This window comes from Lotus japonicus, chromosome 2 (genome assembly GCF_012489685.1).
Source record: "Lotus japonicus ecotype B-129 chromosome 2, LjGifu_v1.2".
In the NCBI taxonomy this organism is placed as follows: domain Eukaryota; kingdom Viridiplantae; phylum Streptophyta; class Magnoliopsida; order Fabales; family Fabaceae; genus Lotus; species Lotus japonicus.
In genome coordinates, this window is record NC_080042.1 from 94,317,754 (window position 1) to 94,337,929 (window position 20,176).

The 20,176-nt window shown below is 34.4% G+C and overlaps 3 protein-coding genes across 3 annotated transcripts; all 3 read right to left on the reverse strand.

Annotated features, from left to right (window-relative positions):
* Positions 1 to 532: 532 nt before the first annotated feature.
* On the reverse strand, positions 533 to 2,097 carry LOC130741328 (chalcone synthase 4-like). Its single transcript, XM_057594183.1, has 2 exons — positions 1,789 to 2,097; positions 533 to 1,659 (listed from the first exon to the last, which is right to left on the reverse strand). The coding sequence occupies exons 1-2, from the start codon at positions 1,964 to 1,966 to the stop codon at positions 668 to 670; spliced, it is 1,170 nt and encodes a 389-aa protein (XP_057450166.1). The 5' UTR covers positions 1,967 to 2,097; the 3' UTR covers positions 533 to 667.
* Positions 2,098 to 9,111: 7,014 nt separating this feature from the next.
* On the reverse strand, positions 9,112 to 15,630 carry LOC130741329 (ERAD-associated E3 ubiquitin-protein ligase HRD1B-like). Its single transcript, XM_057594184.1, has 8 exons — positions 15,474 to 15,630; positions 14,578 to 15,116; positions 13,419 to 13,595; positions 12,975 to 13,124; positions 12,679 to 12,887; positions 12,033 to 12,189; positions 10,308 to 10,566; positions 9,112 to 9,648 (listed from the first exon to the last, which is right to left on the reverse strand). The coding sequence occupies exons 2-8, from the start codon at positions 15,108 to 15,110 to the stop codon at positions 9,484 to 9,486; spliced, it is 1,650 nt and encodes a 549-aa protein (XP_057450167.1). The 5' UTR covers positions 15,111 to 15,116; positions 15,474 to 15,630; the 3' UTR covers positions 9,112 to 9,483.
* Positions 15,631 to 16,461: 831 nt separating this feature from the next.
* Positions 16,462 to 20,127, reverse strand: LOC130741330 (uncharacterized). Its single transcript, XM_057594185.1, has 8 exons — positions 19,899 to 20,127; positions 19,707 to 19,815; positions 19,411 to 19,526; positions 18,861 to 18,980; positions 18,595 to 18,684; positions 18,082 to 18,221; positions 17,059 to 17,317; positions 16,462 to 16,760 (listed from the first exon to the last, which is right to left on the reverse strand). The coding sequence occupies exons 1-8, from the start codon at positions 20,100 to 20,102 to the stop codon at positions 16,608 to 16,610; spliced, it is 1,191 nt and encodes a 396-aa protein (XP_057450168.1). The 5' UTR covers positions 20,103 to 20,127; the 3' UTR covers positions 16,462 to 16,607.
* Between the last annotated feature and the right edge of the window lie 49 nt (positions 20,128 to 20,176).

A 20,176-nucleotide genomic window follows, 5' to 3' on the forward strand; every position in this document is an offset into this window, starting at 1 on the left:
TTATAAACACTTGATTGACCTTATCTCTAGCCAATGTGGGACTTCTAACACAATATACATTTCAGGCAAGCACAGAAGGAAGAACTTGTAATTTTCTTAAAACAAAAATAGTGCAGTATATTTCTGTTTAAACATAAAGATGTGTTGTAAACCATGGAATCTATGTACTTAGATTGACAACAAGCAAAATTTCAACTCCTATTTCCTTTTATACTGGTAAAAACCAGTAACAAATATCATACTACTTATAGTGTGTTCCAATCATGAGTAAGAGGTATTATGGAATGACTGTATTCGTATCTCTGCAAGACTAAGAGGCACCAAAGTTGCTGAGGCAAGGAGTTAAAAGGGGTTAGTGCCTCTTGGTGCTATAGGAGCGCGCCTTTATGGATAACTATTGAATAAGTCTAAGACCAGCAACCTAACATGCTAACTGTGATACTGAAGGGTGTGAAAAATAGTCAACATGTCAAACATGTTTCCATAGCCATTCAACATATATACATAAACATATATTCATTTTTGAAACAGATGAAAAAAAGCGATTAGCCATTCATTATTTAATTTGAACATACAAAATAAAACTCAATGAGTTTAGTTTCTTCCTCGCATATACAAAATCTAGTGACTTCGTGAGTGTTACAAAATAATAAAATAATCAAGCATTTTATATGGCCACACTACGCAAAACAACAGTTTCAATGGTAAGTCCGGGTCCAAAACCGAATAACACACCCCATTCGAGTCCTTCACCCGTGGTGTTGAGTCCACCTTGAGCTGATTTCTTTCTCATTTCATCTAGGATGAATAGGACACATGCACTAGACATGTTACCATATTCACTTAGCACTTCTCTAGTGGCCCTCATCTTTTCAGGTTTCAAGGCCAACTTCTGTTCAACCTGGTCAAGAATTGCTGGGCCGCCTGGGTGTGCAATCCAAAATATTGAGTTGTAATCAGATATGCTTAGCGGTTGGAAGGCCTCGATTAGTGCTTTCTCAATGTTCTTTGAAACAATCCCGGGAACATCTTTAAGGAGATGAAAGGTCAATCCAACTTCACGGAGATGACCATCAATGGCTCCTTCCCTATCTGGAGCAATAGTTTGCGCAGTCCATACTAGCTCGAACAAAGGTTTCTCAATTTCAGGCACTGGATCGGAACCAACAATGAGTGCAGCTGCTCCATCTCCAAACAATGCTTGCCCAACAAGGCTGTCTAGGTGAGTGTCACTAGGGCCACGAAAGGTAACTGCAGTGAGTTCAGAACAAACAACTAGGACACGAGCACCTTTGTTGTTCTCAGCCAAGTCTTTAGCCAAACGAAGCACCGTGCCACCTGCAAAGCACCCTTGTTGGTACATCATGTACCTTTTCACATAAGGGCGAAGACCTAAGAGTTTGGTGAGTTGATAATCAGCACCGGGCATGTCCACACCACTTGTAGTGCAAAAGATTAAGTGGGTAATCTTGGACTTGGGCTGACCCCATTCTTTGATAGCCTTGACAGCAGCTTCTTTGCCTAGTCTAGGTACCTCTACAACCACCATGTCTTGCCTAGCATCCAGAGAAGGTGCCATATAAGCGCACATGTTGGGGTTCTCTTTCAAAAGATCTTCAGTTAAGTGCATGTATCTCTTCTTGATCATAGACTTGTCACCTGAAATCAATTATAGAGAAACAACATTAGTACAATAAAATCAATCTGATAATGACTAGTCTGTCTAGCAATGTAAATGAATGTAATATAGAAAAAATGGAGCTAGAGAGAAAAATGCAGAATGCTTACAAATGCGCTGAAACTTCTCCTTGAGCTCAGTTTTGTGCTGACTGTTAGTGACCCTGAAGTAGAAATCAGGGTAAGTGCTTTGATCAACACAGTTGGGAGGGTTTGCAGTGCCAATAGCGAAGATGGTTGCAGGGCCTTCAGCTCTTTGAGCCTTGCGAATGTCAGCTACACTCACCATCTTAAAATCCTTTGTCGTTGATGATATCAAGTTTGTAAGCAAGAAGCGAATGAAGAAGCAGTGGAAATTGAGCTGAATTGGCACTTAGTTGCAGTAGGAGTTGTTGTTCGGTTGTGGTGTGGAAACTTGAGTGTGGAGATAGGCTTTTTATATGTGTGTTTGTGTGTGTGAAGGTTGGTGGATTGGAGTTTGTTTGGTCAATGGCTGGCTCTGGCTGCTGACTGCGATGACCGAGCTTACGAAGCTTGGTGGAAATGCCTTGTCCTCTTTGCTTATTATTTTATTTAGTTTCATTGTATGTTACTGTTAACTAGCCTTCAATATGATCACTTGTTCTAATTTCTAAATCATGGCAATTGTCTATTAGTGTATGTAATACCTTTACATTTTTTTTTGGTTACATATGTAATACCTTTACATAATAATTGTGAACACGTAATTTTATCCTTACTTAATGATATTAATTTAATAAAAATAACATTTAAAATTATGATAATAATATTTAATTAAATAATTTCGAAATTTAATATTTATTAATTAAATAAATCCGAAAATAATAAATAATTAGATAATTCTAGAGAATAACTTCTTATTCTACTTAAAAATGATTTCAAGGAATATGCTGTTTAATTTAGGAAATGAGGAAACAAATATAGGGTGAATCAAAGAGACTATAGACCAAACCCCTAGGTACACAGCTATACATAGAGGAGAGGTTCTTGGTGGTAGAGGCAAGGTTCAAAGTGAGGGAGAAACTGAGTGATCACTTATGAGTTGTAGTTCCATTCTTGAACTGCAATTCTAAAATAAGAGATATCAAGTGTGAGACTGAATTTCAGGTGACAAGTCTATTTGCAGGATCATCAAGTCCTAATTTGTCTTATTCTTCAACCAGGTTTGATAACATGATACTCTTTAACATGATTATCCTTTCTCTTTGCTAGATAACATGGTTATTAATATTTGCTATTGATGAATTGCACGTTCAATGTGTTAATGGGTAAATCTTTGAACTTATAAACTTGATACGAATTTGTGAATTTTATGATGTTATGCCTATACGTTTGTGAGTTCATCTAAATGTATTCTAATATGATTTTGTTTGTGATATAGAAAACTATTTCAATAAGATGTTATCTCTGCTTTGCCTCTCCTCTGAATGCATATTGGAATTTGGAAAACAGATTGTTTTGTTTTTTAAAGTAATGATTAAGATTTAAGACCAAAGGGCTACACAGTAAACATCACCCCTCGTCCCCCTGTCTCCACTGTCGGAACCACCAGGCTGCCTCCATCCCTATTGATCTATGTCCCGTTCGCTCCTCTCTTTCCCTTTTTTCGTTTTTTCCTTTCCTGGATAGGATTTCTTTAATTAATTAGATTCGATTCTATAATAGAAGATAATAAAAACAATAATTAATTTGTTATATTTACTTTTTTTTTAAGTTGTTACTAGTACTATGACCCGTGCGATGCACGGGGATAATCAATTTTGTTTCTTGTGAGAATTTTTTTTAAAATTTGTGCTATTTTTTTGTTTATCAAAAGAAAATTTATGATTGAGAAAGGCAAAACTAATTTTATAGATAAGCAAACATAAATTTGTAAGTTTGGAAATTAAATTTTAAATTTCCAGAAATTATATCAAATTTAATGTTAGAACCATCAACTATTTTTTAGGATTAATATTTTCTATAAATCCTAAGTAATCATGTCCTTTTAAATTCCTAAGTATTATTAACCACTAACTTTTTCAATAAACACGTTATGATATTAACAACATCTAACTAAAAACGTTGTAGTGCAAAGGTTTTTTTCATCATTAAGGAAGAATTTTTTTATATTATCATTATGATCATGAATGTGTTATGTGGTTTTTAAATTATTAAATGATTTTAAAAAATAATTAAAAAAATAAATTATTTGGCTTGATATCAAATTTATGTTATAATTTAGAACTATCAAATTTCACTTATTAGTCATATCCTTTGGACTTCATAACTGATGTAATAATCATTAATTTTTTCAATAAACACAATTTAACCACGCGTAACAGAAATAGTGGCAGTGCTAAGGATTTTTTACCATTAATTAACTTGATTAATTTTTTACAAAGGAAGATAATTTTTTTTTAAATTACAAAGGAAGAGATATTGCTTTCCTGGTGAATTTACTATTTTTTAGAAGGCGAGAGAAAAGATCACCATTTGAATTGGAGTTGGTTCAAATAAAAGATTACGAATTCATCATTTAAAATATGACCTATCAAATGCTATTATGATGAATCCAAATTGCACAATATTTCTTTTATCAATTTCCTTTTCTTTTTTTTCTTTTAGTTAATTTTAAACTACAGGTACAGTACTTTGCACTTTTTATTATCATATTTTGAATTCTATCTGCTTGAAGTTTTCAGTGCCACTTGCTTGTACTTTCATGGAATGCAAGACAATATCTCAGCATTAAGAATAGCATTTTTATGAAGACATTCATATCATATACAACTTAATTATCATAGGATCGAACTGAGTATTAGCAAGCTTTGAAGGAATTGAAGTATCATTTCTAATTAGCATCGATCATAGATCACAAATTTAAAGGCAACGGCTAGGAAAATAGGTTCCAAATTTGCATCAACAAAGTGTAATTAAGAACAACATTAAAACCTTCAATAGCATCCCCAAGTTTCAACAAAAGACACGCTAGAAAACTTCCATGCTAAAGAGTGTAATAAACCTTCAATAGCATCCTCAAGGTTCAACAATAGCATCTCTTGAATTTGCAATGCCTAATAGTGTCATAAACATTTGTACTTGGAGGAACACTAAATAGGAAGCAAATGGCGGTTCCAAAAAGAAGACTTTCATGCTAAAGAGTGTTTAGTTTACTACAATATACTTAACAGGGCAAGAGATAAACACCATGAAATTGAAAATCAGAAAAATAAGTAGAAAGATAGAAACTCTCACTTCTCATGTATCATCATTTAGGCACTGCAAGATCCATATCTTAAAATTAGAGATGCTAGAACAAATAAAAAAACAGAACCCAAACCATCCAAAAGCAAAATCAACTAAATAATAATCAAATAGTTAAATACATTAAGTGGTTACACATCAAGGAGAGAAGGGAATTGAAGTTCTATATAACCTAAGAGAAGTAAAGATGGTAAACATACGAAAATCATAACATATACCACTTTTTAATTTATATAAAATTAAAATTACATATACATTAAAACAATGATTAGAAAGATTGATATTTGTGAATACACCCTGAGATCCTGCAAGAAACCCCAAAACAACCCTAGACCCTTAAAATCGCAAATACAAACAAATAATGTAGATATTTGAGAGGAAACTTGTAGACAAATGGAGCGACATAAGGGGCACCATATTCAACCTCTCCAGTAATCTTAGATCAAATTGCTAGAGCCTAGAGAGCTATCTTAGTCTCAGATCAACAAAACAAATGCATGTTGAAAGTAGTGAAAAAATGAAAAGATATACGAATTAGAAAATTACCCATATAATGCTCAAATTTTCTGAAGGTTACCTCTCATCCTTTCACCTCCAATAGCTTAGTAGTTGATAGGTAAATCATTCTAATTATGTTCCCAAAATCTCAATCACTTGTATAACAGTCCAGATTGTGGGATTAAAAATCACGAAATGGAATTCAAAATTGAAAAATAAATTTATGCAATGCAAGAGATCAGATGATCTCAACATACATATATATTATGATAAATCAATCATGTTTTGATACCTTGAGGCTGTATATGTTTTTTTTTTTTGAAAGAGAGGCTGTATATGTTGCTAACATGTCCAGATTGTTGAATTTTAAGGGGATCGAAAAGAACTTGAAAAATGAGTATGGAAATCATGCACTTAAATACTAATAGAATAAGAAACTACAGAAGAAGAAAGGACACACCAAAAAATTCATAACACATACAATATCAATGGCATTTATAAGTTTTTATGAGAAAGGGGGTAGTGGAAATTGAAAGAGGTAGTGGAGCTAGAATGAAACAACCCACCCCTTAAAATAACGTTCAAAAAGTTGTGAATTTTAAGCAGGTGAAGAGACACCCATAATTATAGGATGTGTTACTCATTAATTTATATTTTGTGGTTACAAAGGAAGACTCATTAATTTCTTTAAAAGATATTTTAATATACATTTCCCTTTCTTCTATAAGTACGTGCGTTGGAGATGGAAGGTTGAATTATTATTATTTTCTTAATTTTTTCTTAAAGCAGGTGATGAAGATAATGGTGGAGAATTTGATTCTCATTAAATGCAGCATTTCATAATAAGTTTCCATTGTTTAGGTTGAATTAACTTCTTTTCTCAATTCTGGAATATAAAAGAAATAAATGGTCAAGATCAAAAGTAACGAACAGTCATGATTGATTTTTCATGAAATAATCTATAAAATTACAAAAACGTCCATGAAAAAACATTCATCCATGGGCCATGATTAATTGATTGACTGATTTACCCTTATATTACAAAAACTTCTTCTTTATAGATAGTATAGATAGATAGATAGATATTTACTTAAAAAGCACCGTAAATAATAAACCCAAATCCCTAAGATTTTTAAAAAATCTGTTGAAATACTTAAATAAAATAAAATATAAAACATAACAAACTATCAAAGGTATTTTCCATGTCATTAAAAGATCTAAAATATAATTTCCAAATTCTAGAGATCTCTTTTAAAATTCATAATAACTTCTCAAAACTCCCAAAATATTTTCTTAATCCCAAGCTTCTTCGAGCCTTTCAAATCAAACTCCGGCTTCTTCAAGCCTTTCGAAATCAAAACACCTTTTTTCAAGCACTTCAAATTCCGACTTCTTTAAGCCTCTCAAGATCGAATTCCAACTTCTTTAAGCCTCTCAAAATCAAGCTCAGACTTCTTCAAGCCTTTCGTAATCGAGCTTTCTCAAGCTTTCCTTCAAAACTACGTTACCTTGATGCCTCTCTAAAGAGAGTACGTAGGCCGAGACACGATTCTCATCAGACACCCCAAAATAAAACTCTATTTAAACCCTAAGAACTATGTGGCCTTGAAGACCCCTTCGTGGAAAGGGGATACGTAGGCGCAAGCTCCAAAGCTTGTTAGGCCGAATTTATAAATTATATATTTTCTCTCTATTAATTAAATTTAATATGTAGAAATAATAAAAAAATTCTTGGGTGAAATTAAATAAGCATTTTAAAAACTAATATATTTTACACAGTTAATTAGAGCCCGGATCCACCTCTGATCACGAAGATCATAACTTTACGGGTTTTCTGATGTTTTCCCGCTTTAAATATATTAGTGAACACCTAATTTTATCGTACCTTAATAATATTAATTTAATATAGGTACATATCTAAATATATAAAAATCAACACTCAAAATTATGATAATAATATTTAATTAAATAATTTTGAAATTTAATATTAATTAATTAAATAATTCCGAAAATAGTAAATAATTAGATGATTCTAGAAAATGATAAAAGATCAAACACTTCTTCTTCTACATTGAGAACTATTCCAAGGAATATGTTGTTTAATTTAGGAATTGAGGAAACACATCGATGGTGAATCAAATGGAGGTTAGAGACCAAACCCTAGGTAGACATCTATAAATAGAGGAGGTTTTTGGTGGTAGAAGAGGAAGAGAGAAAACAGTTGAGTGAGCGCTTATGAGTTGTGGTTCCGTCTTTGAATCACAATTCTAACAATTGAGTGTGAGAGCGTCTTCCACCTTTATTTCAATCGTGTGGAAAACAACAAATGGAAGTGAAGGAGAGTTCATTTTAGTGTTGTCTGAATACCATTATAAGTGCAGTCATGTTCAACTGGTAAACATTTGATCACTATACATTTTGTAGTGTAAATGTTGATAGGATATCAGCTTGCATGCTTTGGACATTCTTAACAAAATGTATAGTGATCAAATGATTACGTGTTGAACGTGACTGCACTTATAATGGTATATGGACCACACTAAAATGATCACTCCTTCTCTTCCACTCGTTGCTTTCCACACGATTGAAACAAAGATGGAACACGCTCTCACACTCTATTGTTGGAATTGTGATTCAAAGACAGAACCACAACTCATAAGTGCTCATACAACTGGTTTCTCTCTTCCTCTGAACTTTCCTTTACCACCAAGAACCTCATCAATTTATAGTTGTCTACCTAGGATTTGATCTCTAGCCGCCCTCCCTTTGATTCACCACTAATTTGTTTCCTTATTTCTTAAATTAAACAGCATATTCTTGGAATCATTCTCAACCATTATTGTAGAGGAAGAAATGTTTGACCTTTTATCATTCTCTAGAATTACCTAATTATTTATCATTTCGGACTTATTTAATTAATAAATATTAAATTTCGAAATTATTTAATTAAATATTATTATCATAATTTTGAGTGTTAATTTTTATATATTTACATATGTATCTATATTAAATTAATATTATTATTATAAAATATATATATTAATTTAAGGTAGAAATAGTCAATTTTATTTTTAAAACCACCACTTAGTTTTTAGACCAACATTAGTGTCCGCTTAGCATTTTTTTGGATTAAATATGTGTACCGTGAATCTAAACTTTTTTTATAGTCATCAATTAAGTTTTGCCACATCAAAAAATATATTATTTTAATTAAAATTTAAGATGAATGTTATTATTCCACCTACGTGATATGTTGTAATTGATTGTTTTTACACTTACAGTGCATATGTATTAAACTCTTTTTTTAATCTACAGATATCCATCAACGAAGACAAATTCACTTTTTTTTTAATCTAAAGATATCCATCAGCGATGACTAATTCATTTGTCGTAGGTGTTAGCATTAAACGGTAAACAACTGACCACAAAATATACTTCATTCCCATGAGCAATGATCAAACCTTCAACCTCAATGCTTAAGGCATAGGGTGCAATGGCTAAATATATTGCAAGCTGGAAATGAGTGGTCTCCAAATTTGACAAAATAATTGCACAATGATAAACTCATGGAACTACCCACATCGCTTCCCAGCTGCTTGAATGAACATATGTAATTTACTTATAACCGAGCTAGACGGAAATTGATAACAAAATTGCCAAAAAAAAAAATCCAAGCTAAATTTCTTTTTGATACCTAAAATTTAGGATAAAGAGATGGTGCCCCAACACAAATAAGGAAAACTACGAGGACTCAAAGGCCCTTACAACATTTACCTCACTTCAAAGAGACAAATGAGGGCTCGAACATACATGTCAGATACTAGACCTGTCTGTGTCATGCTTCCCTCGATCAACCCTTTGCCGAGGTTTTAAAGCTAATCTAAACGCATTTGTTTCATTAGAAAAAGGAGGCCGGAATCATATTAAGGGGCACTGACAGTGTGCATTTACAATGTCAAAGCAATAGTGTCATTTCGGTATTTTCCTCTTCCTAATCCTATATCTACATTTAGCTGTGTCCTGGATATTTGCCAGCCGATTTTAGGCTTTCCCATCTTGAATCTCCTCATCATGGTGAACATGACCAGAAACAGATGACGATGAAATAATAAGCTTGCCTCTGCTATCTGATGATGATGTGCCGTCATCTACACTTCTGTCATCAGCTTTTGTCTCTGGAAGATTCCGTAACTGCTTTTCCAAAACCTGTTCAAAATTGAGTAATTAGTGGATGGTGTAGCTTAAAATAATGTAATTCAATCTCTACCAAACATTCAACTATACAATTAAAGAGATCATGCATGCACTGTGCACATTGGTGCAGACGCAGATTCGTGCATAATATTTTAGAATGCTAGAATCAAATATGACAAGCTCGAAAAAATAAGAACCAATTTGCATGCATTCATTTGGCATGAACTTATAACTAAATTCTTATAGAACCCTAATTGATAGTTAAGATAATACCAGTAGATGTCCCTCATTGGGATGGCAGAACTGAGAGGACAGACAGTGAGAAGGAACCTTCATATTTTTTGAAAGCCAACACAACAATATTATTAAAATTGAGTACATGTACCCAAAATAATTACATCAGTGAACATACACGTCAATAAGATCTAAATCTATAGCAAAGCCAACATTATCGAAAAGATCAATATCTTCATCCCAAATATCATCTTCTGCACTAATTAAAAGCAACAAGTAGGATTTGACACCCATCAAAAGAAAAGAATAGTATAAGGAATATTCATTTGATGGTTACCATAATCATGAAATGTGACTTTTAATATTCAGGTAAAACCAAGATGTGTCACACAACACTTACTACATGGAGGTAAAGAAAAAAGAAAGCACAATTGTACCTCAATCTGCCATCGGAGAAATTTCCTATGAGCTTCCAGCTGAGAGCTTGGGATGTTTGGATCATTTCCAAACGCTTCTCCATAATTCACAGGGGATGCAAACGTTTGGGAAGGCAGAAAATTGTAGTGTCCCATTGGAGGAAAGGATACATTTGTTGGTTGACCAGGGATAAGAAACTGCTTTTGTGCTTGTTCACTGGAAGCTTGTTCTCCATTAAATCCAGTACTAGTAGGGGTATAAAATGCGTGCCCCGGAGAGCTGTGAATTTCAGCACACACTTAGTTATTTACGCACTTCATATAGTATTATCAATTTTTCAAGCGACGTTTAAATATAAGAAGAGTAAGACCTTTTCCTTGTTAATCAATCATCTCAGCAAACAGGTGAATTAAGTGGAAGAATAACGAGTGAAAATGTAATGTAGCATAGTTCGTGATACTCTGATGTAATATATTCAACCAGATTTAGTCAATAACTGTTCACCACCAAACTTTTATGCCAAAGCAGCAATTCATAATTTTCAGATTCTATATTTTCCAAAATCTGTAAACTTTATTGAATTGAATTCAATCAGAAATCCAGCAATCAAGGCAAGTTTGATTGCCAAACTTGAAGATAGTTTTATTTTAAAAAACTAAAGTCTAAACCACATAAAAAAAACCACCTTCTATTTTTTATCTGATTAGTTGATAAACTCGTCCCCCATAGTATACTTTTAGAGAAGAACATTTGTTCTCCATAATTTAGTCGTTTGGACTTTCATTTCAAACCAACGCTGCCACCAGCCCCAACATCACACCTCTGCTCACCATTACCACAACACCCTCATCATTATCACCAAAGTATCCCCATGATTTCAAAACTTCCTTGAAAAATGGAAAAGAAAGTACAATGAAAAATGTTTTTTAAATATTTTTATTCTGTGAAGTAATTCTATGAAAAAAGTTTAATTGACAAGAAAACAATAATAGAAACAAACATGCCCTAAGATTTCAAAAACAAACTTTCAATTCAGGAGCTCATAAAATGCAGATAAAGTCTTGAAATTAAAAAGGTTCAACTTGTTCTTTCCTGCTTGAAATACGCAGGAAAGAACAAAACATAAGACTGTTAAAATTTAGGAATAACTTGTACAGTTTCAAAAGAATCAGAAATTCAGAATTCATATGTTCTCAAAACCCAGCTTTGACAAATTAGAATTATGTCTCAAACTGAAAGAATAGACTAAAACAACCAGACAATGTTCTCATCAGCTACATGGATCAGAGAACACCATGTGTTATGTCAAAAACCAATTCCCCAGAGCTGTCATTTTAATCAACTCTATAGGTTATTCTCAATATATTCAACTCTAGAACCTGCCAATTCTTCTAAGTGTAACTCATTTACTTTTCTATTTCACTTGCTCTCTTTAATTATCTTATTAGTCCCACCCCACCAAAAATGCGTAAAGAACTCCCATTTATTTTTATACAAGGGAAGGCACCTTCCCACCCCAAGCATGCGCCATATCTTAGAAAATGCCATGATGAAGTCCACTCAGCATTATTCGTATTTTAGGAGTTTCAAAAATAATAAAATTTATCCCATGTTGAATTCTATCTATCAGTGTATATGCAATGGTCTTAGAAGATGAGTTATTATATCGATAACCAGTAATATCCACAGCATAAAACTGATTTCATAAACAGATGAAGAAAATGAGGGATATTGTCCAAGCATACCATACAGAAGATGATGCAGAGGGATAAACATAAGACTTCTCATATATTGAAGCTGCAGCAGCAGCAGCTTGGAGCCTAGCTTCATGCCGACTCAAACTATCAGTTGCCATCCCGCTGCCAGCTTCATTTTGAGCTGTGCTTCCAGCTGTCCCAGTTCCTGCTCCAGGTTAAAATAATCAATATTAAATGATACAGTGAATAAACATATATACAAAGCCTGGATGTTTAAAATGACAAGAGCATCAAGCTATATGCTTATATAATTTTCAAGATATTATATTCAAAATATCTTAAACAGTATAGTTGTGTTGGACTCAAAGAGGCAACATAATCACCGAAACAAGGTTTTGGAAGTTAACCAATATATGCAAGAAGTTCTATAATAGCATGTTTGGGAGCATCATATGAAACGAATGAGAAAATTTCACAAATGCATACAAAAGAGATAAGTATTTGGTGGAAGGTGCAGATTGCAAGAGTTGTAACTAAATTCAGGATCAGACTTCCAACTCTGTTTTCTTTTTGCTTTAATTCTAAGAAATTGTGTACCTGGAAATAAGCTTATGACATCTTGCACATTACTGATTACTGATATATTTTATAAAAACTATCTACCTAGTCCTAGAGTGAGTTGTGATATGATTACCCTGCCGGTGACCATCTGACTGTGATCCTTGCTGCCCTCCAGCAACAGTCGTTCCATTTTCTGGTGGCACAACCAAGGCTCGGCAGGTAGGGCAAGTATGCTGCCGCTCCAGCCATGATCGGAGGCAATGAACATGAAAAAGATGTCCACATATAAGTTTCTTGGCTGTAGTCATCTCTTCACGACAGATTATGCAGGTTGCGTCACTTCTGCAAGGCCATTTAAAAAATATATATTCAATATCATAAATATTAAATTAATAAGACGAGATGTTATTTTCCAAGTTTAGAACTAACGCATTAAGCTCTTCAGGTGTGGCATCTGGAAAGCGATCATTCATATTTGAAGTGATCTTACGATATCTAATGTAATCTGCAATACGAACTTTGAAATTCCTAAATGTCTCGTACAGCTCCCGTATTAGGTGCAGGGGAATACCATAGTTCCTAATAGATCAACTTAAAGTTAGTAGGCTAAATAACCAGTGAATGTTAAACATGTAATCAAACCAAAAATAAAATGAGTATGCGAAACAAACAAACCAAATGTAGACATGTTATGTAACAGAAAATATAAGTGTCAATATGATAGCCAATTATGAAGATATATCAGATTCCCCAACGGCTAATTGAGTAACTGTTGATGACACACGCAAAAAAACAGAGACTATGACTTCCATTGTGCATGCATATGTGAAGGCTACCGTACATATAAAAAAGAAGTATTGACTGATCACTTACACAAATATCAAGAAAAAGAAGCACAGATACATAGACAAGTGAAGCAAGTCTCTGATAAGTTCCAGGTAAAATGTGAAGACTGGTTTCTTTTCCCACTGTCCCTCCATAAGCATGTCACTGACATAGAAAATATATTTTACAAAAATCGAAACTGTTGTTGTTGCCAATATCATGTACCTGAGACAAAAACAGATTTGTCAAAAAAAAAATCAAGTATTTACCATTTCAAATATATATATATATATATATATATATATATATAATGCAGCAAATAGCAAGAACATCTGAAACTACAAATTATAATAACACCCAAGCCTTTTCTCACTAAGTAGGATCGGCTACATAGATCACACTATGTGGAAACCACAAATAAAAGACGAAAGCGCGCTTAGTAGAAGTGTTGTGCCTGATCTATAGCTCATATAGGTATTATGGAATTTAATTATTTAGTAAAATAATCAAGTAAAGTAATGACGTAAGTTATTATATGAACTAGAATGCAGTCCCGTGCAAAAATGCTCAGGGAAGTAAAAAAATAGTCAAAAATGTTTTTCATTTGGAAAAACTGAAAAGTGAAATGTAGTATAATTAGAAAAGGAAAAAATTGAAAAAATCGTTCATTAAAAGACACGAAAGAAATGAATAAGGAGTTGCCACGTAATGGAAGACTTGGAAATATTTATTATATGGAGAGTTGGAGACAATAGCAATAGTAGTATGTTAAGTTGGGCATCACAAGTAAAATCCACTTTATTTGATGCGATAAATATTCATAAAGAAAATAACACTACCAGTGACTCAGTAATGAAGAATTTTATGAACGTATCATTCGCAATTGCTGTCATAAAGTTTAATGAATATTCAGATAATTCTTTTATTCCCTCTATGCCAAACAACTGCGATGGTATCATTGTGGGATAAAATTTCCTGTCTCATATTTCATTCTTAACTATGTCATGATATTCCCAGCAATGAATAGCTTGATTAAGAACAGGAAAATTAAAGTAGTTAATCACAATGTGAAATTTCACACAACAACATGACCTAGTTGGGTTTATGTATAACTGAATCAAAATGGAAACAAATTTAAATAAAAATTAAAGGCTGAAATTCAGCTGCCATACTATTTTGGAGGAGAAAAAGGAATACGAAAACTTACTCGAAAGAAAAGAATAATGAAACCGAAGCCTGCCACGTTTCTATCAAATGTTTCATAGAACTATATAAGAAAATGCTATCCAGAAGGAGGAGGAAACCCATAAAAGATACGATTCGAACATGGGACAGCCAAGTCACCGAAGGAGTGGTCTCGATGTACTCGACTCTCTTCTGAGCCAACCAATGCAAAGCCTTAATCAACAACAGCGCGGTAACCATGGCAAGGAACGTAACCGAGAAGTCCTGCCGGAAAATAGTAATGGCAAAGAGGATTTCCATAACCTCCCTCCACGACTGCTCATTAAGCCTCTCGACCTCCGCCTCCCGAAGGGAACCCAAGAACACTTTTTTTGTCAATTGCCAAAGAGTGCACATGATAACCAAACCCATGTTGAGAAGAAGTACCAAACTGATCTTGGAAGTCGAGAGATACACCATCGCCGGATAGAACTGACCCCTACTGTTAAATGCATGATATGTAATAGCTAAAGTAGCTATCAAGCTCAGACCAGCATATGTTTTCAGCCTCATCATTCAGCTCTACACAAAGAAACAAAAATCATTCAATCAACATCTGAAACCCTATATAGTGATTCAATCCTACAATATGCATTTGGATGTTCCATGAAGAAGAATCAAACAAACGAAATAAACATACATACAAGACCCTAAATAATTGGTTCCTAGAAGAAATATTAGAAATGATTGACCTAGTAATTCATTCAACTTCAGAAATTAGCGAGAAATTTAAACCAATTGAATGAATCTGCATATTCAGATTATGCAGATAAATCACCGAAACAAGATAAGCCATGGACTTGGATTCAGATCAATATGAAGTCAAAGAAATTTGAAAAAAAAATCAAAAGAAAAGGTTTGATTGAGGAAATTAGGTACCAATTGAAATGGACGGTGAAGGTGAAGGTTCGGAGTTGAAACGGAAGAAGAAACTGCGTCGGTGGCGACCACCCTGCTCTGGTTCTCGCGGTGGAGTTCCGATTTGTTTCTCTTATACAAACAATAAACTTCGTTTGTGAAAATGATGTAAGTGTGTCCAATGAGATTTCGCCACGTGTGCTGATGAATGGACATGCCAATTAAATGTTTTAGTAGTAGTAAATATTATTCCCTATTGTTTCCCAATAATTCTAATTCTAGTGATCTAGATCGCTAACATCCTTGTTTTAAAAACATAATTCTAATTAATATTTTAAGTGTATGGATTTTTTTTAAGGGAAATTACATTTTTATGAATAAATATAGTCATGTTTCATTACATTTTGATGCTGCATATGACATCTCTCGTGGTGCTAGTGTCGCGTTTGTGGCTCGAGGAGAAGACCTTCCCTTGGCGGTTTGTGGTCAATGACTCATGCATCATCCCCTCTCATGGCCGAGGCTCTTTGTTTTAAATGATTCTACTATGTTTCCTACGTATTTTCAATTTCCTAACTGCTTGCTAAAAATTATGATTATATTAGAACTTAAGTTTCTTTTAGCCCAGAGCATTCGCCGCTGACAATCGTGACTAATCCCTTCGCAGCAAGTGCTCGCACTAAGCGATAAATGGCTAACCACAAAATGCGCTTCATTTACATGGGTGATGATCAAACCCCGACCTCATGATTAAGGAACGAGGTGAGCTAATCATCACGTCACAACATCTTGTGGATTTAGAACTGCAGTTTTGATGGTGTACCACGGTCCACATTCCAGCATTGTCCGAATTTTTTTTGCAGCATGTTCATTGCTCGAAATAGAGAAATGCTAAAAGAATGAATCTACACCCAACATAGAATAATACTGACCCAAACCTTCACACCCATCATAGGCTCACTAATCTACAAGAGCAATATTACACCGTCAAAGGTGAAAAACGCCAAAATTTTAACAAATAAATATCTTCTAAATTTAACAGCGCTGACAAAGTGAGTTTCATACACAAATTTGATAATTTTGTATCAAAAACAAGATAAATCTAGGAACGCAGTTACATAGATTGTCTTGAATCTTTCTGCCTTTGATAAGATTTCACCTCCTAAACATACCCGATTGTTGAAGTGTTCTGCAGTACTCCAACATCGTTGGGGAGTTTTTTACCTGTTCCCATATCTTGGCTGAATTTTTTAACCATTCACGCTCAGACACAGGTCTAGTGAAAGATGGTGACTTCATGGATAATATCTGTCAAACAAGAACAACATATCACAATGAGTCAAAACATTTTTTTCTCACAAAACTTGATAAATCCTACAAGGGTTATTTTTTTATCTGTATAACTTCGTATTAGGATAAGAATAAAAAGCACAGTTCCTATTGAAAAAGAAGATATTTATTACATAGGAAATAGAAATGCAGTAAATGCTTTGATTTTTAACAAAAACTTTCAATTTTGGTATCCTTATTCAGGCAATGTTCCATGAGTAAGAAAATCTGATCCTATTGAGGAATTCATTTGAGTGCATGAGCAGTGGAGAGAGACCTGATCCCGTAAGTTCCATAGTGCCGAAATGTAACTTCCATGCTGAGCTCTCGGATTTTCATCCTTTTTCTTAAATGGGATTGCAAACAAACTTGGCACATTAGAATCCATAGGACTATCATGAACCATAGAAGATGAAATATGCTCCTCGGGCTTGTGTTCGGCATGTTCCCTCACAAAAGAAGACGGTTTGAAGTACTGTATGAGTGTCTTCCTCAACTGTACAAAATTTTTAGGAGTAAACTCTTGATCATGCAGCCTATAGTCAAAACAGAGTACAAGTGAGTCCTTCACTGTGCAGCAACCTTATTTCAATAAGGGGAAAAAGTAGATACAAGGCCGAACCGAACAAATGATAATTATTAATTTGTTATACAATTTTCAAATAGACTGCATATTAAAGTCAGCACAATTGTGATGGAAACACCACGGTTGAACATTATACAACATAAAGTTCATTCTAGAGATTCTCACTTCAAAGAAAGCACATGTGATGCATAATATCAGTACTGTGTCCATGTGTTAGGCTATCGCTAGCATCAGCCTGAGCCTCTTTTGTCATTATTTTTCTTTTACCATTAGTCAGTATCAGCACACCATTAAAAACTTCTCCAATCTTTGGTTCTTGGTTTTTTTATATATTTTAAAATATATAGTGACACACACATCAGATAACATAGACCTTAATTTAAAAGGTTATTTAATTCATTAAAAATCAATTGACACAGAATGACAGACTAAGAGGGAATTTGGTTAATAGCAAGCGGCTAATCAAGCTGTAAAATAAGTGAACCGTTCGTCAATTCTAAGTACTAGTTCCCTCCGAGTCTTGGCTAGGCTTGAATTTTTTAGAATTCTACTTTTCATTAAATAATTAACCAAAAACAAGAGCCAAACAGTTTGGAGCAATCATGATGCATCTTGGAGATTATCTTGGCTGTATCACAATAATTACAGCATGTGATCACTCATTTATGCCAACTATTTATTGTCAATGCGTGAAGTTAGAAAGATATTTCTTACTTGGTGTGGACAAAAACAGGAGTAGCCATGTATTCACGTCCAGAAAGTTTGTTATCTTTCTCATGCCCTGAACTAGAGCTCTGTGAATGGGATGAAGCAAGTAAGGATGGGTCTGGAATGCCATGCTTCAACAAGTCAACCTACATGATAACAAGTGCAGCATGGTCAGTCCTCTTTCAACACATCAATAGGTTTTGCTGACGTTACTATATAAAATTAAGTGCAGAACACAAGATCTGTAAGAATTTTAAATTAAACAAGGAGGCCCAGAAAAAACTTGTCTACCAAATTGCAGGCAATAAGATGCTACCAGAAAATGATATTTCTATTTTTTCAGTCAATAACATCCTATACATGTTATTAGTGAGAGGAGAAGCCAGAAACTTCAAATGACAGAAAAACTATGATATAAGAGCTGATACCAATACCATATTATGTTCAATAAATGCCTACAGCTTCCAAGATACCAAACACTTCAACACGATATAAAGTCGCAATTATTCAAGCACATACCGTCAACATCAAATGCCACATGCAATCATCATGGACTCCCTCTGACACCACCAGCAGAATATGACATACGGATGCTAGAAGAACAGCAAGCTACAAAGATTCCTTGCAGCATCCCAACATAGTCAATTTCATCAGATACAGCAGAACAAGGAAAGGAAAAAAAATCCACTCATGATAAGGAAAGCTAGAAAGTTTATACCCAGAATTATATTTTCATTAAAAAACGAAAAAGAAAAAAAAAACTATGCTTGGGAGTTGCTGTGTACCTGAATACCCATAATTTCATGAGCCAATTCAGCTGACATGGATTCTCCACTTAGCACTGAAACTGTTGAAGAGCCATCTGGTCTCATCATCTCAGCTAAAACAGAAGCACTAAATACAGGCTACAAGTATATAAATAAATAAATAAGTACACATGTAAAACTGGAAATCCCACAAATCATAAGATAAGAAAGAGCAACACTGGAAGCAATGGAAAACAAACAAAACCCCAAACAAAAATAAAGAAAATAAAAGAATGAAGGGGAAATTATCCCTTATACTTCTACATGGTTAAAAAAAACTTTTTGACCAATGAAGTTACTATGGGCAGCCATCCTCACTTTCAGAAACCAACAACATTGACACCTACATACACCCCATTTTTCCCCTATTTCTTTCTTTGTTACATCGTGTACCCGTTTGGATGAAAACCAAAGAGTACTTATTGGAGGTGCACTTTTGAGCGGGCTATATATCGTATATCATATCTATCATTACTCTCTTTTCTCTTCGTTTCTCTTGAAAGAATAGGTATGAGTCTAGCAACAATACCTGAGTATCAAGAAGAATAATACGTTCAGCAGATATTCTTGGTTCAATGCCCGTAGAACAATGCCTCGCCATTGCTCTATTCTCTTCAGACTGTGTAGCAAAAGGTGGTAGCATCCCTGCAGGCTCAGACATCAAAGTTACAAACTAGTTCACAATTCGCACCTAATCAAACCCACATTCACTCAGAATCTAAGACTTGTAGCTTCTACCAGAACTAACTCTAAAGCATTTCATTTTCACCCTAAAAACTAAAAACAAACATATGCTAACAAATTAAACAATGTGAATAAACTCACCAGGGGAACTTGAATCAAAGCCATAAAGTTCATTCATTATAGTGGACTTGCCAACTCCTGGTGGCCCAATCACTCCAATCACAGTGAAGTCCGCGTTTTCAGTCAAAAACTGCAGAGTATTGAAAACCCAACTCAACTGCGATTAATTTCTATGGAGTTGAGCGAAAAATTGATTGGAGGGAGATTACTTACGGGGAGAAAGCGATCGATGTGGAAGTCCCAGGAATCGGAGAGAAGGTTGAGGGATGCGACAGAAGGAAGACGAGAACGGTGCTGGGCGGAATCATCTTCGCCGGCGGCGCCGCGGCCGAACTTGCCGGCGACGGGGCCTCCGGTAACGAGACCGGGCTTTGCTAAAAGGATTTTTGGAGAAGGAGAGGGCTCAGAGCCCGCCATTGTGAGTGAGTGAATATGGGTTTTACGAGTGTTGACTATTTCTCTTTTGTATCTTCGTGCTTCCAAGAATTTGG